General features: G+C 35.4%; 1 protein-coding gene across 7 annotated transcripts in view; it reads right to left on the reverse strand.

Moving 5' to 3' along the window:
• The window catches only part of Katnal1 (katanin catalytic subunit A1 like 1), an 87343-nt gene extending 65168 nt beyond the window's left edge, over window positions 1-22175 (reverse strand). Inside the window, exons 1-4 of one of the 7 annotated variants that reach the window (XM_047553657.1) lie at window positions 21442-21577; window positions 18642-18781; window positions 6322-6497; window positions 4486-4646 (exon numbers count right to left, since the gene is read on the reverse strand). In XM_047553657.1, coding sequence (XP_047409613.1) covers window positions 4486-4646; window positions 6322-6483 — 323 coding nt within the window. In that variant the 5' untranslated portion in view covers window positions 6484-6497; window positions 18642-18781; window positions 21442-21577. Of the gene's footprint in view, window positions 1-4485; window positions 4647-6321; window positions 6498-18641; window positions 18782-19298; window positions 19433-21356; window positions 21594-21633; window positions 21761-22033 lie in introns of those variants that run through there. The other 6 variants (XM_047553656.1, XM_047553654.1, XM_047553652.1 and 3 more) reach the window with 6 other exon arrangements.
• Between the last annotated feature and the right edge of the window lie 286 nt (window positions 22176-22461).

Here is a 22461-nt window from a genome sequence, read left to right on the forward strand (position 1 = left end):
AACTTCCTCTTTGCTGAAATTCTCCAGAATAGCACTGATTTTTGTTTTTTAAAAAATCAATCTTCTTGTATGTACACAGAAACAAATTACATAATAAGTGCCCTGGGATTGATGACACAACATTAGAAGGTCTACTTGAGTTTTAGTCTACCGATACAAAATAAGTCAAATGATTAATTTCAAGCTTGTATACACTATTCTCACTCCCACCTCTCCCCAAAGATATAGTTTTTAAAAATCTACTACATGGGAAAGTAAACTGTAAAGGCCACTATGGAGAATTCTATGAGGGCTCCTCAAAAAATTCAAAATAAAACTACCATATGATCCAACAATCCCATTTCCCAATATACATTCAAAAGAAACAACCTAAACATCCATCAACAGGTGAATGGAATAGCATTCAGACTTTAAAAATAAGAAAATCCTGATATTTGCAATAACATGGTTGAACCTGGAGGACATATGCTAAGGGAAAAATAAATAAGTTGCAGAAAGACAAATACTGCCTGAATACTTATACATGGAATCTAAAACAGTCGAACTTAGAAACAGTAGAATGGTGGTTACCAGAAGCTGAGGGGGAAGGGAATAGAGTATCTTAATCCATTTTTTGCTACTGTAACAGAATACCTGAGACTGGATAATTCATAAAGAACAGGTTTATTTCTTATAGTTCTGAAGGCTGGGAAGTCTAAGATTGAGGGGCTCACATCTGACAAGGGTCTCCCTGCATCATTTCATGGATAGATGGGGGAATGGCAAGAGAGCTTTAGAGAGCAAGAGGGGGCTTTTATAACAAGCCCACTCCCACGATGACAACATTTATTAGGTCGAGCCTCATGACCTAATCACATCTTAAAGGTCCCATTTCTCAATGTTATTGCAAAGGGGATTAAGTTTCCAACACATGAGCTTTGGGGTCACACTCAAACTACAGCAAGAATGATGTTGGTCAAGAGGTACCAACTTTCAGTTGTGCAAGGTAAGTTCTAGAGATCTAAAACACAGCAAACTGTCGTTAAGAATATTGTATCATATACTTGGAATTTACTAAGATGGTAGATAGTTTTTTAATTATTTTTAAAATTTTTTAGTTGTAGGTAGACATAATACCTTTATTTATTTTTATATGGTGCTGAGGATTGAATCCAAGGCCTCACGCTTGCTAGGCAAGTGCTCTAAGATGGTAGATCTTAAGTGTTCTCACCACAAAAAGAAAAAGGTGAACTATGTGAGGTGATGAATATGCTAATTAGCTTAATTGTGGTGAATATTTCACAATGTACAGGTATATCAAATCATTAAGTACACCTTTTTTATTGTCAACTATATTTCAATAAAGGTGGAAAAAAGATCTACCACATTTATTTTTAAGCTGAACAAAGAGAATTGAATATATGCTATTTCAAATACTGTTCTAAAATAGAAAAATCTTAGTTTCATGGTTTAGGTTTCACTAGAAGAGATCATCTCATTAAAGAGAATGTACTTAATGAACCAACATGCAAAATATTATGAATATCATTTCATTAATACAATAAACTTTCTAACTTTGAACACTAAGAATGATCTGAAGACTTCCTCTCTTTTGGAGTTTAATTCTGATACAGCTACTACCTCCTTTCATGATCCTACTTTTACAGTTCCATTTCTCCAAATTTAAGGCAACCAATCTATTTTAAAGGATTGCTTTGACTTATCCAAGCAGTTGCTGGTGATTTAAAACATAATCATAATTAAATTCAGCAGACCATGACACAGACACACAATGCAACAAAACCACTGGTGAAAAAACTATAGTGTACACATTACCCTCGTATGCAGCAACAAGGATGGAGAAAAAATTTATCAGAGGTCAATGAAGTAAAAAGGATGGAACCAAAAACAGGACTAACACATAACTGGTTAAAATCAAACACGTAAACTGCATACCTGAAAAGCTTTGTACAAAATAAAGGTGCGAGTTAATTATATTTTCCTATTCCCAAAGTTACGGGGGGCGGGGGGAGGAAGGGAGAAAGGGGAGTTGGTTAAACTTCATAGAGTAGAGAGGATATACAAGTAACACTAAAATTGAGATCTGGGTTCAAATTCTGGCCCTACCACTTTCTTGTTCAGATGACTTCAGAAAAATAATAAACTTTGATAAGCTTCAGTATTCTCAGCTGAAACTCAGGTTCACAATAATAAATTACCAATGATAATACAAGTTCATAATAACAATATCTACTTTATGGGCTCGCTGGAAGTTCAAATAATGCTTATAAAACAAACAGTAAATGATCTATAACTATAAACTATCCTTACCCTGAAAATGATCACCAACTTCATAAGACCTGTACATTTAAAAATATCCTCTCTGCCAGAATTATTCAAAGTATTTCAGAAAATTAAGATTTTATGCAAAATTTGCAAGGAGAAAATAAAATTACTTGAGGAATTTTACTCATAAAACTGGTATTTTTTGGTTAACATTTGCTTTATATTTACATCACTATAACATTGTTGGTGACATTCCTGTTGCTTTGCTACGTAAAGATTTTATTAATTAAGTTTGAAACTATTAACTCCATGTTATTACTCAAGGTACTAAGAATAATTCCAACTCTAGTAAAAACCTCCTGGAGTTGTTGGATGTTTTCTTATTGTCACTGATATATACACAAAAATGGAATTTTTTTTCCCCCAGATAACATAGTCTTAGATTTGCTTTTCTGATCCACGGAGGAAAAACATACATGCACATAAGATTTTTAAAATTTAGTATGGAGAAAGGAGATTTGAAGAAATAGACATTCTGGTCTATTCATTTTTCCTCATGAAAAGGATTAAAAAACAAGTACAAAAATAAATCAGATCTACATATGGACAGGTAAGGAAGGACAAAAGAAAAAAACCCAACTGGTCCAGTGTTTCTCTAATGAGGAGTTTTCGGGTTAGTATTCACCAATGGGAAAATGTTATCCATAATTTTTTATTCAGTTTATGCCATGAATATCAGTTATTATCTGTGGGCACTAAATTTTTAAATGAATCATGGAGCTCTAGCAATTCAGAACATGTATTCTTATATTTAGATTATCAGATTTTAAATTTAAACTAGAAATTGACTTCAGAATTAATGACTTACAGAAAAAAGTTACTTTATTACACACACAAACAAAATTTTCAAATTCTAAAAGATCACAATGCCATTATTTATTTCTTCCGGTATTTACTTTGGAATTTCCAAGGTAACAATCCTATAACCCTTTGCCTTTTGAGGGATCAGGATCACTTAATTCAAAACACCAGACGGTGATTACATTGGAGGAAAAACTGACACTGTCCTTAAAAAGTAATCTTCATCTAGTGGTTTTACCGTGGGAGTCACAAAATTATCTAACTCAGTGGAAAAAAAATCCTGAAAAAAAAAAAAAAAATTAACCACTTTTCACAGTCCTTTAAATGTTTTTAGAAAACTTCAAGAGATCAGTTAAACAGATCATCACAGCTACTGACCAAAGGAAAACTTATTTTCTATGGTGCAACACCCTAGCCACAATACCACTTCACAATAAAGGGGTCAGAAAGCCAGAAAGATGTAAACTAAGATTCTGGTCTAACCTAACCTACAAGTCAGGGTATCTTGGGCCTCAGTTTCCTCACTTGCAAAATTAAGGGAGTTATTCATTCAACCTTGGCTGAATTCCTACCATGTGCCAAATTCTGTGTTAGCAACAAAAATTTGTTACTTGGCTTTTGTTTTCAGTAAATAAAACCATGGTCCTTGCCCTTGCAAAGTTCCTTAATCTTGTAAAGAAGCAAGTCAATGCAACATGATAACTGCTCTGAACAAACTTTTATGCTATGCAACCTAAAAAGATGCAGAGAGAACTGTCAGTGGAGGAGAAACTAGAAGAATACATATGAATTGCTGAGTTTGAGATGGGGATTATGGGTATTCCTTAAAGAAAAAACACACTGTGTCCAGACAAGAAAACATAGAGCAAAAAGAGAGAGATTTATATAAATCATGCATAGGCTGGGTTTCAGAAAAAACTAGTGGGAGATAAGCACTTAATACACCACATTCAGAAATTTGATAGTAAAGTTCCTTCTAAGAGCCTGGAAATTATCTGTGGGTCCAACAAGATGAATTCAATTCTCCACCATTTTACATGAAGTAGTGAGTGTCTTTAAACAAAAACAAAACAAAAAACTATCCAAGTTTCTAAGTTTTGATGTTGATATTATGGAGCCTAAAAGACCTCTCTTAACTGATAAATTTTAGAACATCTGTTATTACTACAGTAGTAAAGTATTCCAAAAGCAAAGTATGTAACAAAATATGTAACTCTAAAACAATAAGGTATAAAAATTATAAGCGAATATTAAATTTACATTCCCCTAAAAATGCTGTCTCATACTTTGTTCAAATAAAGCTTCACTATGAATATCGATTATCTAGAAGTTCCATGAGAGATATGAAGTCTCATTTACCTATGCTCTGCAGGAACAGGAGGAGGCCAAACAGCAGGATCTCTAAATGGTTCATCTTGACAAGACACAGGAAAATCTGGAGGTTTTTCAATTTTAAAACTTTCTAAAGTGCTGACAATACTTTTAACTTGTTCATATTCTTCCAGTAATTCCTGCCGAACCTTAAAATTAAAAAAAAAAGGCCTTTATGCTAGAAAACAGTCTAAAGTTTACAAAGATTATAAATAATAAATTGATACAGTATTCGAGTTTTTAAAATGTCATTCAAAGTATGCAAAAATGAATCAAAAAATATCAAAACCACCATCATCAAAAAGGAAAAAAAAAAACTATCAGAGTAATATACAGAGAAAAGCAGAGATTGGTTTGAAAAAAGACAAAATTACATACCTTTTCATAAGAGAAGTAGTTACAATGGAACTCTATTTCAACCAGACTATGATGATCATTAATACAATTTAAAACAAGCAATGTAAGTTAGTCACAAGTTAACCACTATGCTAAATCTGTTATGCTAAATCCTTTTAATACATTTGTAAATAGAATCCAAAAACTTGTCAGTCAAAATTTTCACCAGAATTTCCTACGCCCAATTTCACCATGATATGCTTGCCATGAGGGTCTGAAAGTCTAAAACACTATAATGCTATCAATTACACACAACTAAAATCTGATTCTTTTCAGCCTTAAGTTCTTCCAGGTTTATTTTGAGTTTAACTTGACTGCCCCCTACATTTAAAAACAACTGAGCACTTATTATGTGGCAATTGTTTTCAAATTCTGAGTCCACACTGATTTTCAAAATAAACAGATAAAGATTAAAAATTATAAATTCATCTTAACAATTATATTGTTTTTAACCAGAGAGCACATTTTACTGTAAAGCATAATGAGAAATTTTCCTTTGTCTTTACTTTGAATAACATATTGAAAAGAATATATAAAGAAGTTACAGAATCAAACATATGCAATTACATATTACATAACATGCTATATTAAGAGAACTGAAACTACAGAACACAATAGAAAGAAACACAACAGAAACATCTAAACAGAAATGGCCACTAGCCCACACTAACCATTCTGCCTGGGGTAGTACAAAGAACAGAACTAAAACTTTCAGCCCAAGTTAAAGCAAGCATGGTGTTCTCATTCAACATAATTTGGTAACACTTAAGTTTACCCTCAAAATTTCCCCTCAAAACTTAGAAGAACACTAATTTTTGACTAGTGGAAAAAATCATCAGACATACTTGAAAGGCATTAGCACATGAAATGGAAACTTCAAAGAAAGCTTGACTTTGTACTTTTAATTTTAAAAGGATTTTAAGTCTTAACAATAATTGGAAAAATTATAATTCGAGTTTTTATTAACTGTACTATTATATAATCAAGTTGTATAGTCAAGAGACTGCAAATATATTAATGTTTTTATTAGATTGCTGACTCATTTGTATTTTTAAGAAGACTTTCAAAAAAAGTTTAACAAAATAGGTCAAAACTACATGTAAAAATGAAAAGAGAAAGGGCAAGTAGAAATACATTACTTCAAAACTGTGTAGTCTGACAAAACTCATGAAAATTGAAAAAATTTAAAAATACATTCAATTAAAGTTAAATATCTTCAAAATAAACTTCATAAAACACATGATCAAAAAGATAAAATATTACCTAGGTAAGACATCAGAAAATTACTCAGAGTACTATGAAATGTATTTCAGTATTCAGACAAATAAGAACTACTTACAAAATCCCAAACTAATTTTCCAACTCTCATCTCTCAAATATAACAAATTGCTGCACCCTCATTCATCAAACGCCTTAACACAATCTTACCTGATGCCATTTGCCTTTGATGGCTGGGTCTCTGACTGACTGGCAATGTCTCTGAATCTGCTGTATCACCCCCTGGTAATACACCATTGATGAGTCATAATTTCCAAGAAGTGCATATTCTCTTCCTTTCTTTGCATTGTCACAAATCTCAGCCAAATTCATCTTCTTTCAGAGACCTAAAGGTAAAATAAGATGACTTTTTAAAAGTTTTCAGTATTGACTTTAAAATATTTTTTAAGGGAATGGGGAGGCACTAAGAAGTAAAATTGACCAAATGATACTGTATGCATATGAATATGTAACAAGAAATCCCAATATTATATATTATTATAATGACCCAATAAAAATTTTCAAAAGAAAAAATTTTTAAATTTTATCATTCTTTAAAATATGTGCTTGAAACTACTTTGAAAGTCAAAATAGTTATCTTTCACTCTTTGAGGTTACCTGAAATCATCTTATAATACTGAACAAAATTTCCTTTGGGAAGTACAAAGGAGATAACAAAGAATGCCCAAGGAGACAGGAAGGAAAAAATTACACAGCTCTAAACTATTGAGTTATTTGAAGGTACATGAATTGAATACTCACTTTCCTTGCTCATTTATAATTATCACAAACTACAATAATAGTAAAAATGACTTTGCTTTATTCAATTTGTTCTTTACAACATAGAAATAAACATATGACTATCACATACATATATGAATATGTTATAGTTTCCACTGATGTCAGTTAAAACCACAGAAAATTGGTTTTCATTGAGACTTTTGGGATCCAAGAGGCAGAAAGTCATACACATGGAACACATCTGAAAAACAGCCTATTACTATCTATTTACCCCATACAACTTAAATCTAAACAAAACCAATGAATTAAAACTGTGAGCCCTTTATGCATCTCAACTTGTAATCTCTTACAATCTTATCATTCTCTACAGCTTTTGGTAGTGCAAATAATCATAAATCTTTCCTTTCTATAAGATGGTAGTAAGAATACCTTCTAAACCTCTGGTTTACACCAAAGCCATTCAGCCCAGTAATTCTGGCTTTTCTCCAGGCTTTCCAAAAGTTGCCTAGAATCACCTGTGGCTTCTATGCAAAAATATTTTCTTCCCAAGACTATACGAATGGAAGTCCAGAGATAAAGAAGATGATATCCAGGGCAAGAATCAAAATTGTACTTCTCTTATTTCCTGGAACAGTAAAACAATGGGTATACCCAATAGAGAAAAATCAAAATATTTCTCTATGTCTGCCTTTGGTTTGGGTAGCTTGACTTCTCCTAACTCCGAATATTTTATATATTCTTAAGGGGTTCAAAAATTTCTTCTGCAGAATTAACCATAACTAGTTCTAAGTGTTTCAAATGACTCCAGTACATTTTTCAAAATAGTTACTTGCTTTCTGTGTTTTAAAACACTATTTGTCCCTTATTCAAGTATAAGTTCTTTGAGGGTAGCATTATGTTACTTTGGAATCACACTTGCAGTAAACAACACACTACTTTTATGCAGTAAGAAATTTCAGTATTTCAGTGAATCTATCCATAGAACACTAGACAATCATGGAAAACCTCTTGTTCAACTTTAGAACATTAACACAAAACACTAAGGTTTCATTACAGTGACTAAGCTGCAATTAATAAATTCAGTAGAAACAAAGCAGCTCCATAAATTATTTTCTTCTAAAGCTACTGTGAGAACAAAATTAATTAGCTTATTTCTACTCATAAGTGCAGATACACACTGTACAGGACCAAAGAAAAATCTTGATGTAAAGTAAGGGTCAGCAAATATTTTCAGTGACACACACCTGTAATTCCAGCAGCTCGAGTGGCTGAGGCAGGAGGATCACAAGTTCAAAGCCAGCCTCAGCAAAACTGAGGCACTAAGCAAATCAGTGAGACCCTGTCTCTAAATAAAATAGAAAATAGGGCTGGGGATGTGGCTCAGTGGTTGAGTGCCCCTGAGCTCAGTTCCAAGTACCAAAATATATATATATATATATATATATATATATTTTTTTTTTTCCTATAAGGTCCAGACAGTAAGCATTCAAGGTTTTGAGAACTCACAAGCAAAATGGAAGACACTATGTAAGTACTTAAATGAGACAAAAAAAAGACATAGTTTTCACTGATGAAATTCAAAATATTGTAATAGTAATAAGAGTACAACTTTCTGTAAGACAGGTCTCCTAATAGGAAGAATAGAACTCTTTTTAGGGCTAACATTTCACTTAGAATTCAAAGTTAATGTTCCCTAACATCAAAATCAATCACAAATGCTTCTATGTTATTAGTGCCGATCTTTAATAAGATTTTACATATTTCATCTTTGAAATGTCTTTTTGCAAAAAGTACCACTTACATACTGCCACATATTGATATCAAATCACAAGCATATGATTTTCATTCAGCGTATTCATTGTTTGGAAAGCGTTTAAAGAATTTATTCTTCTCTTGGTATTTACCTTTTAGCATGTCCTTACATTGCAGATTAATCACTTCCAATTAAAGGTTAGGCAGAAAAGTACCTCAACTGAACAGGTAAATGAATTTTGTAATATGGAAATTTCCTTGCACTTGCATCAGGAAAATGCTGCTGAAACTAGTCTGAGTTCTGGTAAACATATCTACAATAACTCTGGGTGGGAATGGAGATCTCAATTCTTAGTTTTAAATTTTGACAGCATGGAAAGATTTATAAAAGCTTGATACTATTTGTGATTCAAATATTAGTTGGCATTGAAATAACTCTATCACAGTATTAGTTTCAATATAAATACTGTTTTGTCTTGTAATTTTAGGTTGAATTCATTAAGAAACATTATCAAGTATACAGTAAAAACTGATTTCTAAAGTCATTCAGTATTCAATAATAGTGACTGACAGCAGTTCCTCTCATTCAGAAAAATTTTAATCTCAGTCCTAAGCCTAAAGTTCACAATAAACCTTACCATTAAACCACCAAAATGCTGGTGGTAAGGTAAGTGAGACTATTTCATTTCTATTTCTAACAAAATTCATGGAACTGACAATGGCTAAGACCACAAGAATAAATGTTGAATCTGGTTATCACGTAACAGTCTCAAATATTCTCTACAAAATACCTAAGAAATAACACAATAAATAACCATAAACCTTAAATATCTTACATTTCCACAGGTTTATAAAGTTTTCCACCTGAGCTTATTTCTGTTCTACACAAATTTTTACTACCGTCAGTTCTAATATATCTTAGCGAATTCCACTAGAGGTGAAATGGAATTAGTGTTTTAACTTTTTGAAAATGTTCTGTCTGTAGTTTTTCCACACACACAATCCATTAAGACTAATTCTTCAATAACTTCAAACTCAGCATTGACTTCTTAAATAAACAACAACTGAGCAGTATTGGTAACATCTACTAACTCATCAAGAGCCAAGGAAAACCACTCGAAATCATTTGCCTTGTTTTTTAATTGATTAATGATGTCCTCAACTCTTCGAGCAACCGTTCATGCCAAAAGGCTAATAGTTTTAAACAAGTTTATTTTCTCCAGACACAATTCTGTGCCTGCTGCAATCCAACATGATTTAGTTAATTCACCATCGGTAAATGACTTCCTTACTTGGCTAACAAATGAGCCACTTGGAAATTTACTCTGGGTGCTGCCACCTCATTTTCATTTTTTAATTTTGTGATGAAATTCTATTGGAATAAGATATTCCTTTGTAAGTTTCCTAACCATTACATTTTTCTAACCATTTTCTAACCATTACTTTTTTCTCACGAGTTGAGAATACTGTGATGAGTGCCTAGCTTAGTCTGGTAGCATGGGTCTATGCTGTGTTTCTTTAGTATAGCTATAGCGTCACTGCGTAATACACACAATGCTGTGTCATCTAATTCAATGCTCCACACTTCACTGTGTCTTAAAAGCATAACATTCCAAGTTTATTTTTTTATCATTTCTTGTTTTGACATAACAGGTATGCACTGATAAAAATAAAAGTGTAAAGTGTGTTACAGTACAGCACTCGAAACACTGATTACAGTACACCAAGCAGCAGTGGCAGCACAGAGAGAGAATGGCACATCTCTGACACAACTACTCAACTCTACACTCCCGCACACAAGCAGCCACAGGCAACACATACGGTGCGCTGCAATAAAACTTTACTTACACTGAAATCTGAATTCATTTAATTTCCACATCACAAAATATTCTTTTGATTTTTTAAACCATTTTTTAAAATGCAAAAATCATTCCTAGTTCATGGGTTATTCAAACAGCACGCTGAGTTTGGCCCCCGGACTGCAGTTTGCTAACTCTCGTCTATAGTTTCTATATTTATAATCTGGGGTTGGAAGAAAATTAAACCTAAGAGAAGAAATCAATGAAATAAAAACAGAAAGACAATAAAAAACTCTAATGTGGTTAAAAGTAAGTTTCTCAGAAAGATCAGTAAAATGAAAAACCTCTAGTAAGGTTGGCCAGGAAATAGAAAAAGTATTATCAATATCAGAAATGAAAGAAGGCTATCACTACATATGCATTAGAGATACTAAAAAACAAAAGATACCTTAATAAAATGGACAAATTCTGTGATGGTCACAACATACCAAAACTTGCTTGAAAAGAGTTAATCTATGTAGAACTACTTGTCCTATATCAATGAATAAATTGAACTTGTAATTTAAATCCCTCTCAAAAGATATTCCAGACTCAAAAGGCTCTGCTAGTGAATTCTATCAAGTATTAGGGAAGAAATAAAACAAATTTTAAACAAACTCTTCCAGAAAATAGCACTTATGACTCACGAGAATGTGCGGGTGGGGGAGGTACTCAGGGACACTTCACCACTCCAGCCCTTTTTATTTTTTCTTCTGAGACATGGTTTCACTAAATTGCCCAGGCTGACCTCAAACTGCCTCAGCCTCCAGAGTAGCTAGAATTGCAGGCACGTGCCACTGTATCAGTCTTAACATATCTTCAGGCCAGTATTATCATGTTACCAAAACCAAAAACTTTATAAGAAAATTGCAATCCAATATCCCCCATGAATACAGATACAAAAATCATTAAATTTTAGATAATCAATCCAGTAATTAAAAAGATAACCCATTAAGACCCAGTGGGATTTATTCTAAAAAGTCAAGATAGTTTATATTTTAATATCAATCGAACTAATATTATGAAATCAGAAACAAACACTGCATGATCAACTCAATAGATGCAGAAAAAGCATCTGATAAAACTCAACACAATTCATGGTAAGCATACATTAGCAAAGTTAGAATATAAGAGAATGTCCTCAATCTAGTAAAAGACATCTATGAAATACAGTTTTAGTCTTCTATTTAATGTGAAAGACTAAATGCTGTCCCTATAAGATCAAGAACAAGACCAGGATATTTACTCTCACTCTTCTATGCAACATCAGAACCAGAGGTTTTAACCAATATAACAGGTAATACAAAAATAAAAAGCATATAGACTGGAAAAGAAGTAAAATCACTTTCATTCACAGCCAACATGATTGTTAATGGAGAAAATCCTAGGGAATCTAAAAATAACTCTAGAACTAATAAATGAATTGTGAAAATACAAGGTCAATATACAAAACTCAATTGCATTTGTACCAAGAAAAACTGGAAACTAAAATCAAAACAATGAAAACATTCCAAATGTACGAAATACTCAGATAAATTTAGCAAAATATATGCAAGATCTGTAAACTGAAAACTACAAATAAACTAAGAGAAAATAAAGATAGCCTAAATTAACGGATATGTATGTACAAGTTTTTAAGAACTAAAACACTCAAATGGGTAAGATGACAATTACCTTGAAAGTGACCCATAAAAATCAATGCAATCCTAATCCAAACTCCCCAGCAGTCTTTTTTGTTAAAAAAAAAAAAAAAAAAAGCTGATTCTAAAATTTACATGGAAATACAAATAATACTGTACACAACAGTTTTGAAAAATACAAGTAATGTAGGAGGACATACTATCTGATTTTAAAGTATACTATAAAGCTACAGTAATCAAGACAGTGAGTGACTGACATACACACAAATATCAATGGTACAAATTAAGAGTCTATATGCTTCCAGCCAAATTAATTTTTTATAAAAATGCCAAAGCAATTCAATGAGGAAAGGACAATTTTTTCCAACAAAGGGAGCTAAAACAACTGCATTTCCAGATACAAAAAAAAAAAAAAAGTTTGAACCTCAACCTTTACTTCACATCACTTACAAAAATGAACTAAAAATGGATTATTGATCTAAACATAAAGTGTCAAAACTATAAAACTTCTAGCCACAGAGAAAAAAGGAAAAAAAAGGGGGCAAGAGGCAGATCTCATGAAAATCAAAGGAAGATCCGTAGAGGAAAGGGATCAAGGGGTGGAAGTACTGGGGAGAGATCTGGCCAAATTATATTGTTATATTGTGTACTCTGTGCATGTATATGTAACAACAAATCCCACCAGTAGGTACAATTATAATAAACCAATAAAAAAAGTGGGGGGTGGGGGGAAGCAAAGCTTCCAGAAGTCAACCTTCCCCTAAGGTTTTTGCTTTGTGGATGTTTTTTGTTTTTGCACCATGTTCCCAAGTCCCAATTCACATAGGCAACAAGGTTAGGCAACATCTGCATAGGCAGTAGGCTGAATTACAGGAAAGCAACCCTAAGCTTAAAAAACCTGAATCTAGTATAGTGAGCAGTATGCATGTCTACCCTTTATTCCAAAGGGAGATCATCTATCTTCCAAGGCTGTAGGCAGAAGACCTGAGTTTTACTCTGAAGAGAGAAACTATATCTATTCTACAAAGCTGTTGGATCGGCACCTCCCTTCATTCCAGGGAGCCCCTGTGCCACTTCCATTTTCCTTTTTTATGTATCATGCCTTTCTTTTGCTTGCTTTACTCCCTTACTTTTATGAAGCACATTTCCACAGAAGAGAGATAAATTAACTGATCCCAGTATTCATCATAAACTCCTATAAGATTTACTATCATTTTAACTATTGAAATTTAGAATTAAAAAAAAAAACTCCTTTAATATAAATTAGAAGAGTTTTGGGGTTTTTTTAAAGGCCAAATTAAATCTAAGGAAGACATGATATATTTTAGCAATGTCTAATATTTGACAACACTTATTCTGACTTTATCATGTATTCAACACATGAATTCCACATCTTCTTGCAATATTTATTGTTGACATGATCCAGTAATGTTGCCCTACACAGAAGGATCCAGGTAATATTTTTAAGGAGAGTTCTATATTCAGATTGAGAAGAGCTGATTAGTTCAAGTTCATATTCAGACTAAGAAAGCACACTGCTTATCTGGCCCCGGATATTTATGTGTCACTCTTTCATGACACAGATCCACACATAACACATAAGTCATGGTTTCAACCTACCTACATCTCCAACCACTCCCTTCTCTCTTGTGAACTACTATTCTCCACAAGGTATGCATACAAGCTTTCTCTCTACACATACCTGAATTAGTTCCTAACAAGACTAACCCACATAACTAAGAAATTAAAAGATGGCTTGTATCTAGAACATAAACCCACTTGGGATGTCATTAATATAATTCTTTTTTTAATGAAACCATGATATTTACAATTCTTTTGTTTCCACAGTAATAGTTTTTAATAGGAAAGAAAACATTTTTTCAAACTAATTTTATGTGAGTAATATCTAACTCAGTTATTACACATATAGGGCAAAGAAAAAAATTTGCTTTAAATTATTTTCATTCTCACACATATTTTTTCTCATATTGCTCCTTTTCCTTTTATGAACTATAAATTCCTGAAAGTAGATGCTTATTTTAGAAACAAAGACACAGTCTCAACTATAGTAATATGAAGTAAATAACACCAATTATTAAGTGGTAACAAAATTAAAAAAAATTAAGCTTGATTTTCAACATTTTACACAATGTTGAATTCGACCGTGTCCACACTTCACATATTTAAAATGTTTCCCCAAATCACCAAAGTCCAGTTTATTTCATGCAATGAATGCTATAAATATGTGCAATTAAGAAAACACATAAGCACAACTTCTCAAATCAATGCATCTTTTTTTTTTTTTTTTTTTTTTTTTTTTTTTGCGGTACTGGGGATCAAACTCAGGGCCTTGTGCTTGCGAGGTAAGCACTCTACCAGCTGAGCTATCTCCCCAGCCCAAATCAATGCATCTTGAAGTTATGTTTCAGTAGCAATAAATTAACATACTATGTGAGTACGTATCGAAATAATTAACTTTGAAAATCACAATACCTCCCACCTCTTAATGTTGGGTAATACTCTCAAGGACCATAGCTTGCCATGAATATAACTTAATCACAAACCCAGAGATAAGAAAAGAATGTCCACAGCAACAAAGTCTTTCCATTTATTTCCTTACCTGAACTCCCAGCTTAAATACTTCATAAACGGAAATAGCTGTCCATGAAACGAACAAAAAAATCTAGAGCTTAAATATTTCTCAGAAGTAACCACAGTAATTTCTGCCCATGTACTAAATTTCATTGGCATCTTTAAAACATTACAAAATGTAGAAAATGTTGCCTCTGCCACTCTGACTCAAAAATCACAGCTTAACTGTAAATTTTACCTTAAATGCATAACTTTCAAATATGAAAATAATAGTTAACAGTTATTGCACACTTGCTCCACATCAGTCTATATGATAAAAATGGCTTTCTAGTCATTATCTCATGTACTCCTCACTACACTATAAAACAAAAAGTTACCCTTTCATTTAATAAAGCAATCAGCTGAGTCTCAAAAGAATGTAGGCAACTTGCCCATAGATCCTCAATTTGAATTGAGAGGTGTCTAACTCAGAGTCCTCCTGGCTCATTTATACTCCGCTACCTCACGCTTCTCCAAAATACATCAGTTCCTTTAAAGTTATGCAGCTAGTGCAAAAATAAAGGGCTTATTAGTAGAGATTAAATAAAGTATGTTGTTCTAGTTTCCTATATAATTAAAAGTTATTTCCTTCCTAGTTTCAGTGTTCTGAATGGTATAAAACTTTTAAAAACCATCTGCTTCATATTATTACTTTATCACATAGTTTTTAAGCAAGCAATTTACTGTCGTATTTATTGGCTCATCCATTCATCATTCAATCTGCACCACTGAATAAGCACCTAACCATTAAGCAATTACCTATGTATATGTAAGAAACCATGTAAGGTCACATGGGAGTTTACTAACATAATTCTTGACTTCAAAAAATACATAAGTCTGTTAGTCAGCTTTTCATCATATGACAAACAACTGAGAAAAACAACTTAGAGGAGGAATGTTTTCCTTGGTTCAGTTTCAGACCACAGTCGGATGGCTTCAAGGCAGAAGCATCATGGTGGAAGGGCCTGAAGGAGGAAAATTACTCACTTCATGGCAGGAGGGAAACAGAAGGACACCAAGGAAGGGGCCAAAACAAGAAACACCAGGGCATGCCCCTAGTGACCTTCCTCCATACATGCCCAACCACCTATAGTTTCCACCACCTTCCAGTACTCCATTCAGCTGTCAATGGATTAATCCACTGATGAGGTCAGAATTCTCATGATCCAATCACCTTCCAAATGCCGACCTCTGAACACTGCTACATTGGGTAGCAGCAAGCTTTCAACACATGAGCCTTTGGGAGTCATTCCAGATCCAAACCATAACAAACACAAAGGAAATATTATAACAGTAACTACATTCATATCAGAAAGTATGTGTCAAATATTGCTTTCAACTACACTCTCTCTTAGGTAAGTAAGAAAATAAACAGAACTTACTGATTCCCTTTCTCGTTCATTTTCTCTTTCTACGTTCTAGTCATCAAGAAAAATAGAAAGAATGGGAAAACATCAGAGAGAAAAAAATACTGAAGTATAAAGACACTCATGGGGACAGAGGAATAAATAAGAATAAAAGAACAGTACTGAAATACAGCAAATGAAGTTATATTATTTGTCCCTAGTGAAAACTGTGGAAGAAATAAAATACATTAAATGATGAAAGCTATGAAAGAAATAAAATAAATTGTTTTGGGGAGACTATCTCCTTTAAAAACACAAGCATATACCACAGCTAAATTATTTATTAAGCATTGACTAGACCCAAGGATCCTATGAGAGAAGAGTCAAAGCTTATTTGTGTATTGCCAGAGGTTGGTACAATGTTCAATATACAAAGTGTTTTTTGAAATGTAAGGCACATCTACTTGACAAATGTCCATAAAATTATGTTCAGAATTCTAGAATACATCAGAACATAAATACAACTGGTGTTCAGTAACCAAGCATAAAACTACAAAACACAAAAACAATATGTAGACATGATTAAAACTATAAAAGTGCTAATAAAAACAGCTTTAGACCAGAAAAATATTTAAAAAGAATGAAGATTTCAAACTAAAGTTTATTTTTCAATAGACTGCTTAATAGGATCTTTAGTGATTACTGATGGACAGAAACAAAGCTAGAAAGGGACTTCAAAAGTAGTTTGTTTCCCTTCCCTACCTTCAAGTAGCACCACCATCAAACCAATCCTAGCAAAAGAAACATAAAGACAGCCAGTGGGGATTAAGCCCACCTTGGAAAAGAACTCTATTTTTTAACCACTCTCACAATGCCTTGAATTTATTTGGCAAATGTCTATTACAGTTATTTTACTAGGCATTCTATGGCATAAATTTCCTTAAGTCTACCATTCATAAGTATAGCTAATATTGCTGAGTGCATTAAAATATGCATCTTTTCATTTTCAGATGCTCAAATATCAGTGAAATTAGAATATACATCAGAGTAGAAATGAGCCAGAGAATGAAAGAATTTTAGAGTTATTGGAATTTCACATCATCCAGTGGAACTTCTTGTTTCTTTGAAGACAAAAACACATTACTGTTAAAGGCCATAAAATAACATTTTATAGCACTTAAGGAAGCTTCATTTAAAAAAAAATGAATTATTTTATAAAATCAAATCATTATTTTTGTAATGTAACTACTAGTGGGTATGCCTGCTTAATACAAAATGTAAAATCATAGAACATGCCCTTTTCCTCGACAGAACTTAATAGTCCTGCCACACTGTTAGTAATGAGGGGAAAGATGCGGAAGAGAAATACAGTGTTACTGAGTAGCTTATGGTTTACCTTCATTTAACTGTTTAATCTTTCCAAAAACATAAAAAAAAAGTATTAACACCTCTTATGAGATAAAAAGTACAAGTTTGAAAAGGTGTTGATAATCACACAGAAAATGAGCTGAAGTTCTACAAAACAAATCTGGTTAACATCTTCCACTGCCTCACATTCAATTAATACTACTTGGGAAACACACTCCATACAAAAACGTTATTGTAAATGTTGAGAAAATAAAGTATTGAACAAAAAGGTTAATAGGCACATTTCTAGTTTACTGTTACATTTATGTAAAACAGGCAAAAATTATTAGTTAAATGGACAAATCTTTTGGGGGGGTTACTGAGGATTGAATTGAGAGGTATTTTACCACTGAGCTAAATCTGGTCTTTTTTGTTTTGAGACAGGGTCTTGATAAGCTGCTCAAGGTCTCAAGAAATTGCTCAGACTGGCCTCGAACTTGTGATCCTCCTGCCTTGGGCTCCTGAGTTGCTGGGATTATGGGAATGTGACACCATGCCCAGCACACTATTTACAGTGGTTAAAGATGAATCCAAATGTCAGTTCTTTGCCTGGATTCTCTTCTCTCCAGCTACACATTAAGTTACTAGTTTCCCCAATATTTTAAGCTCTTCACTAGTAAAGCGATCAAAATTTAAGGAGAAAAATCATAGGACTACCAGCTTTACTATCATCATAAACTACCAATTTCTAACTTCAGTTCAGGGAAACAATTCTTGCCTGTATTAACTCAGTTCATCCTCCAGTGGCTATTCCAAATCTCCATCATTCTCCTGAAACCTTCAACTCCTCCCTCCTAACCTTTATTGCTATCCACCTCTTAGAGACCATAAGCTTTAAACTCCCGGCATACAAATGCAAAGTCCATTCTCACCTCTTCCCTTCTCAGTGCACCTCCTTTTATCAACTCTGGCACACTGCCTAAGAATACAGTTAGTACTTAAATGGTAATTGTTAAAGATAATAAATTCATCCAAGACCAATTCCTTCACACTGTTCCTCCCATCCCTCCCTAAGTTTTCAGGGACCTGTATCAGCACTCTCCTCCCTCTTCATCTTCAAACATTTCCTCCTTATTGGCTCTTTCCCTAATGGCTTATAAATCTTTAAAAAAAAAAAAAAAATCAAGCCCACAAACCTTTTTTAGCTGCTACCTCCTCATCATTGCCAAGCTTCTTCAAAAAGAAGTGTGACTGGAAATTTTGTTTTAAGGAAATACTGTCCCAATGGATAAAGATATAAGACTTAAAAAAAAGAATCTTGAACTTTCGCAGAGACCTATTGAAATATTATGGATAAAAAGTTGAGTTTAGCTTCAACATAACCCAGTTAGGGGAAGGGGTTGTAGATGAAATAAATAAACTGTGTGTTCACTCCTCAAGCCAGGTGATAATTACATGGGGTCTTGATATTCCATTTTCTCTTTTGCATATGTATTATTACGGAAAACCTTAAACATTTTTAAAGAAGCGATGCTTACTGATTCCTTCTCACTTACGCAAAATTTTTAAATGATTTCTAACCACCAATCCTCTTGGACATTTCTCGGCATTTACCTCACTTGCCCTCCCTCAAGCACTCCACACCACTCCTCCCTCCCTCCCTCCCTCCCTTTCTTCTTTCTTTCCTCTCTCCCTCCCTCCCTTCCTTCCTCACTCCCTCCCTCCCTTCCTCCTTCCCCTTTGCTGTTTTGCTTTCTCCCAGTTCCTCCTTTCTTCGTCTTTACTTCTTCAGTCTGAGAGCTCTTCCCCAGCTCTTCTCCAACATGACCCCTCCTCCAAACGCACACACATACCCCTACTTTAAAAGATGAGCTTCCAGAGTTCCATACTCAAACCTCTTCCTTTTTTTCATTTCTACTCATTCCTTCTAAGTGAGCTGATCATTCTCTTCTGCAGTACTTGAACTCCGCATCTGTATGCAACCTCTATATCCAGCACTGATCTCTTTCAACGCCAGACTCAAAAACATCTCCACCCAAATGTCCCATAGGAACCTAAGCAAACATTCAAAACTGAACTTACTTTTATCTTTCATCTCAACAAAAACCTGCTCTTCCTCATTTCAATCAAGTTTCAGTATTCTCAGTCATCCTAGCCAGAAACCTAGGCATCATTTGTTGTAGGGTTCCAAATCTCCCCAGCTTCCAACATCCAAAATCTTAAGTCATATCAAATTTACTTCTTAAATATTCCTCAGTCATCTCTTTCTGTAACTCCAACTGCTTAGTTCAGACTCTTCGTTTCTCTACTGGACCTTTGGTTTTCCTATCCCCCACTCTAATCTTTCCTCCACACTGTAGCTGGAGTTATTTTTCTAAAATACAAACCCAATGACACTACTATGTTATTGGAAATTCTTCAATGGTTGCCCCATGTTAAGAAAAATTCTAAACTCTGATCATGATACCAAATACTAAGAGATCTGACTTCCCCAAAACATTGCAAGGATTTTAGAATTCAATCATTTAGAACTAGTGCGGGTTCCTCAAATACAAATGCTCACTCCTAAATCTATTCTGTGTTCACATTATGCCATTTGCTTACTATAACATTCCCCATCTCTCTCAAATGAAACTTATTCAGCTTTCTTAACACAAGATAAGTCACTTCATGTCAAAGACCTCCCCTGACCTCCTTAGACAGCGTCATGACCTTTCTACTAATTAGGGGAGAGAATGCCATCAGTGGTTGAGATTATGACTTACATCTAGAGTTAGATCCACTTGGGCTCACTTTACCAAACATGACTTTAGGCAAGCTATCTAAGCCCATTTCTTCATCTCTAAATAACAGCAATTAACTACTTCACACCTCTGTTGTAAGGACTAAAAAAGGACCACCTGCAAAATACCCTGCTCAGAGCCTCTTACACAGAATTAAGTTTAACAAAGGTTAATGTTGTATGATTATTCCCACTAAATTTCCTATTGTTCCTATAGCAACTTGCACCTATCCCACTACTGAGATGACATAAGAGCCCATGCATGACACGGGCAATCTTCTACTCATCTCTTCATTCTCACCACTTGACATAATACATGGCAAATAGGTTACTGACAAATTATGAGTGAAAAAAACAAAATACTTCAAATCCCTGTAGCACATAAGGTCCTTTTTTTCCCTAATGGTCTTATGAAACCTACTTCTGTTGCCAAGTACATAAAATTGCTCCTTTAAGTAAAATTTATAAAGGTCAGCATTTTGAGAGAAAAAATATTGTAATGTTCCTGACCTTGTGTTGTTTCTTAAAACACACACACACACAAATAAACTCACAATACTAACAATTTCCCAACTCACTCTATAAAATACCAAACTTTTAAAAGGTTATCTACCTTTCGAAAATTTTTAAAGCATAATCAAGGAAGGTTTTCTAAATCTCTGTCATCTCCCTTACCACCAGGCCTTGAGTCAACTTTTCTAACTAAGGTGTATTCTGCGGCATTAAAAAAAAAAAAAAAAAAACCGGCATTTTTCATTTTAAAAACATGCTCCTTAGAAATTCTGAAAAACACTGGAATAGTCAAAGAAAACAACTACTTCCCTGTACTTAAAAAAAAAAAAAAAAAAATCCCTGCTTTAAAAGTTACTAGTAATTTAAAACTGAACCAGTTTTCAAAATATGCATAGGCAGGGTTCAGACTAGTAAGGAGGGGTGGCGAGGGAGGACAGGTGAGGACTTATTTCACAACCCTGAACCTTTGTAGATAAAACGCAGAATTGCAAAACGGTGAAACACCAGATACACCATACAAGAGCAATGATGTCTCATCCACGTTCACACTCCTCATTTAAACATCACTGCCCTTTGAGAAATTAATAGGTGGATTTAAATTAATATGGTTAAATACCTAGAAATAAATGTATCTGGGAAAGGAGAAAAATCTGTTAAATTTCGGTCTCTCTGGTCTCACGACAAATTCGTGCCATACATACGATTCTGAACCAAGAGACAGCAACCTGGGAGGGTCGGAGGGTCAGAGGCGCGGGAGGCGCGGAAGGCCCAAGGCCCTGCAGCTGGGGCGGCTGCTCCTCCCGGAGCCTATGCAGGGCGGTGGCCCCGCGGGGTGGGGCTGGGCGCTGCAGCCCGGGCGGGCCAAACCACAGGGCGGGAAGCCCACGTCTCACCTCCACTTCCCTTTCCCAGCGCATAGAGCCCAGCTCCGCGACCACCCAAGAGCCCCCTCAAGACAAAGAGACACAGATTCGCCCTCTCCCGGTCCGCTCAAAGTTAATCGGTCTTTCCCAGCGATCAGGGCCGCCGGGCTTTGTAGTTCGCCAGGCCGAATCGCCCCGCAACAGCCGCGAGCCCGGCGAGCCGCCGAACTACAATCCCCACGATGCTCCGCGAGTCCCGCGCTCGCGCTCCACTCCCCTTCCCCACCCGGTGGCCCGCGCCCCAGGGAACCCGGCGGCGCAGTACCCTGGCGTCCCGGGCGGCGGGAGACGGGGCGGGGCTGCCCAGTTGGGCATCCCACCACCGGCTCTCCCCGCCCCCTGCTCTCCAGCTCGCCTGCGGATTCAATACCTAGGTGCTGCAAGGCGTCGGGCTGTGGGTGATGCGGTCCAGGTGGGGTGGGGGTGGGGCGCAGGCCGCAGCCGCAGAATCCGTTAGTTCGCGACGTGCGTGGAAAGGCGGCGGCGGCGTACGGTTGCCATGGCAGTCGCGCGCGCCGGGACTCGGAATGAGCTCTGGGAGGAGCCTGGACAGCCCGCCCCGAGGCGGGGGAAAGGAGGCGCGAGGGCGCGCTCTGGGAGAACCGCGAGACTGCTACGTCGAAGAAGGCGGCTGGCTGAGCTGGGCCGGCGGGGCCGGCGCTGCCGGATGAGCCCAGTACGGCGCGCCCGAGCTCGCTGCCTTCGGGGAGGATGCCTGACAGAGGAACAAGCGACAGGACGGGCACGCGCTCGGCTCTCTAGTTAAAAGGCCTCCAGCGCCATCCCTCGCTGGCCCTG

This window comes from Sciurus carolinensis, chromosome 5 (genome assembly GCF_902686445.1).
Source record: "Sciurus carolinensis chromosome 5, mSciCar1.2, whole genome shotgun sequence".
In the NCBI taxonomy this organism is placed as follows: Eukaryota; Metazoa; Chordata; class Mammalia; order Rodentia; family Sciuridae; genus Sciurus; species Sciurus carolinensis.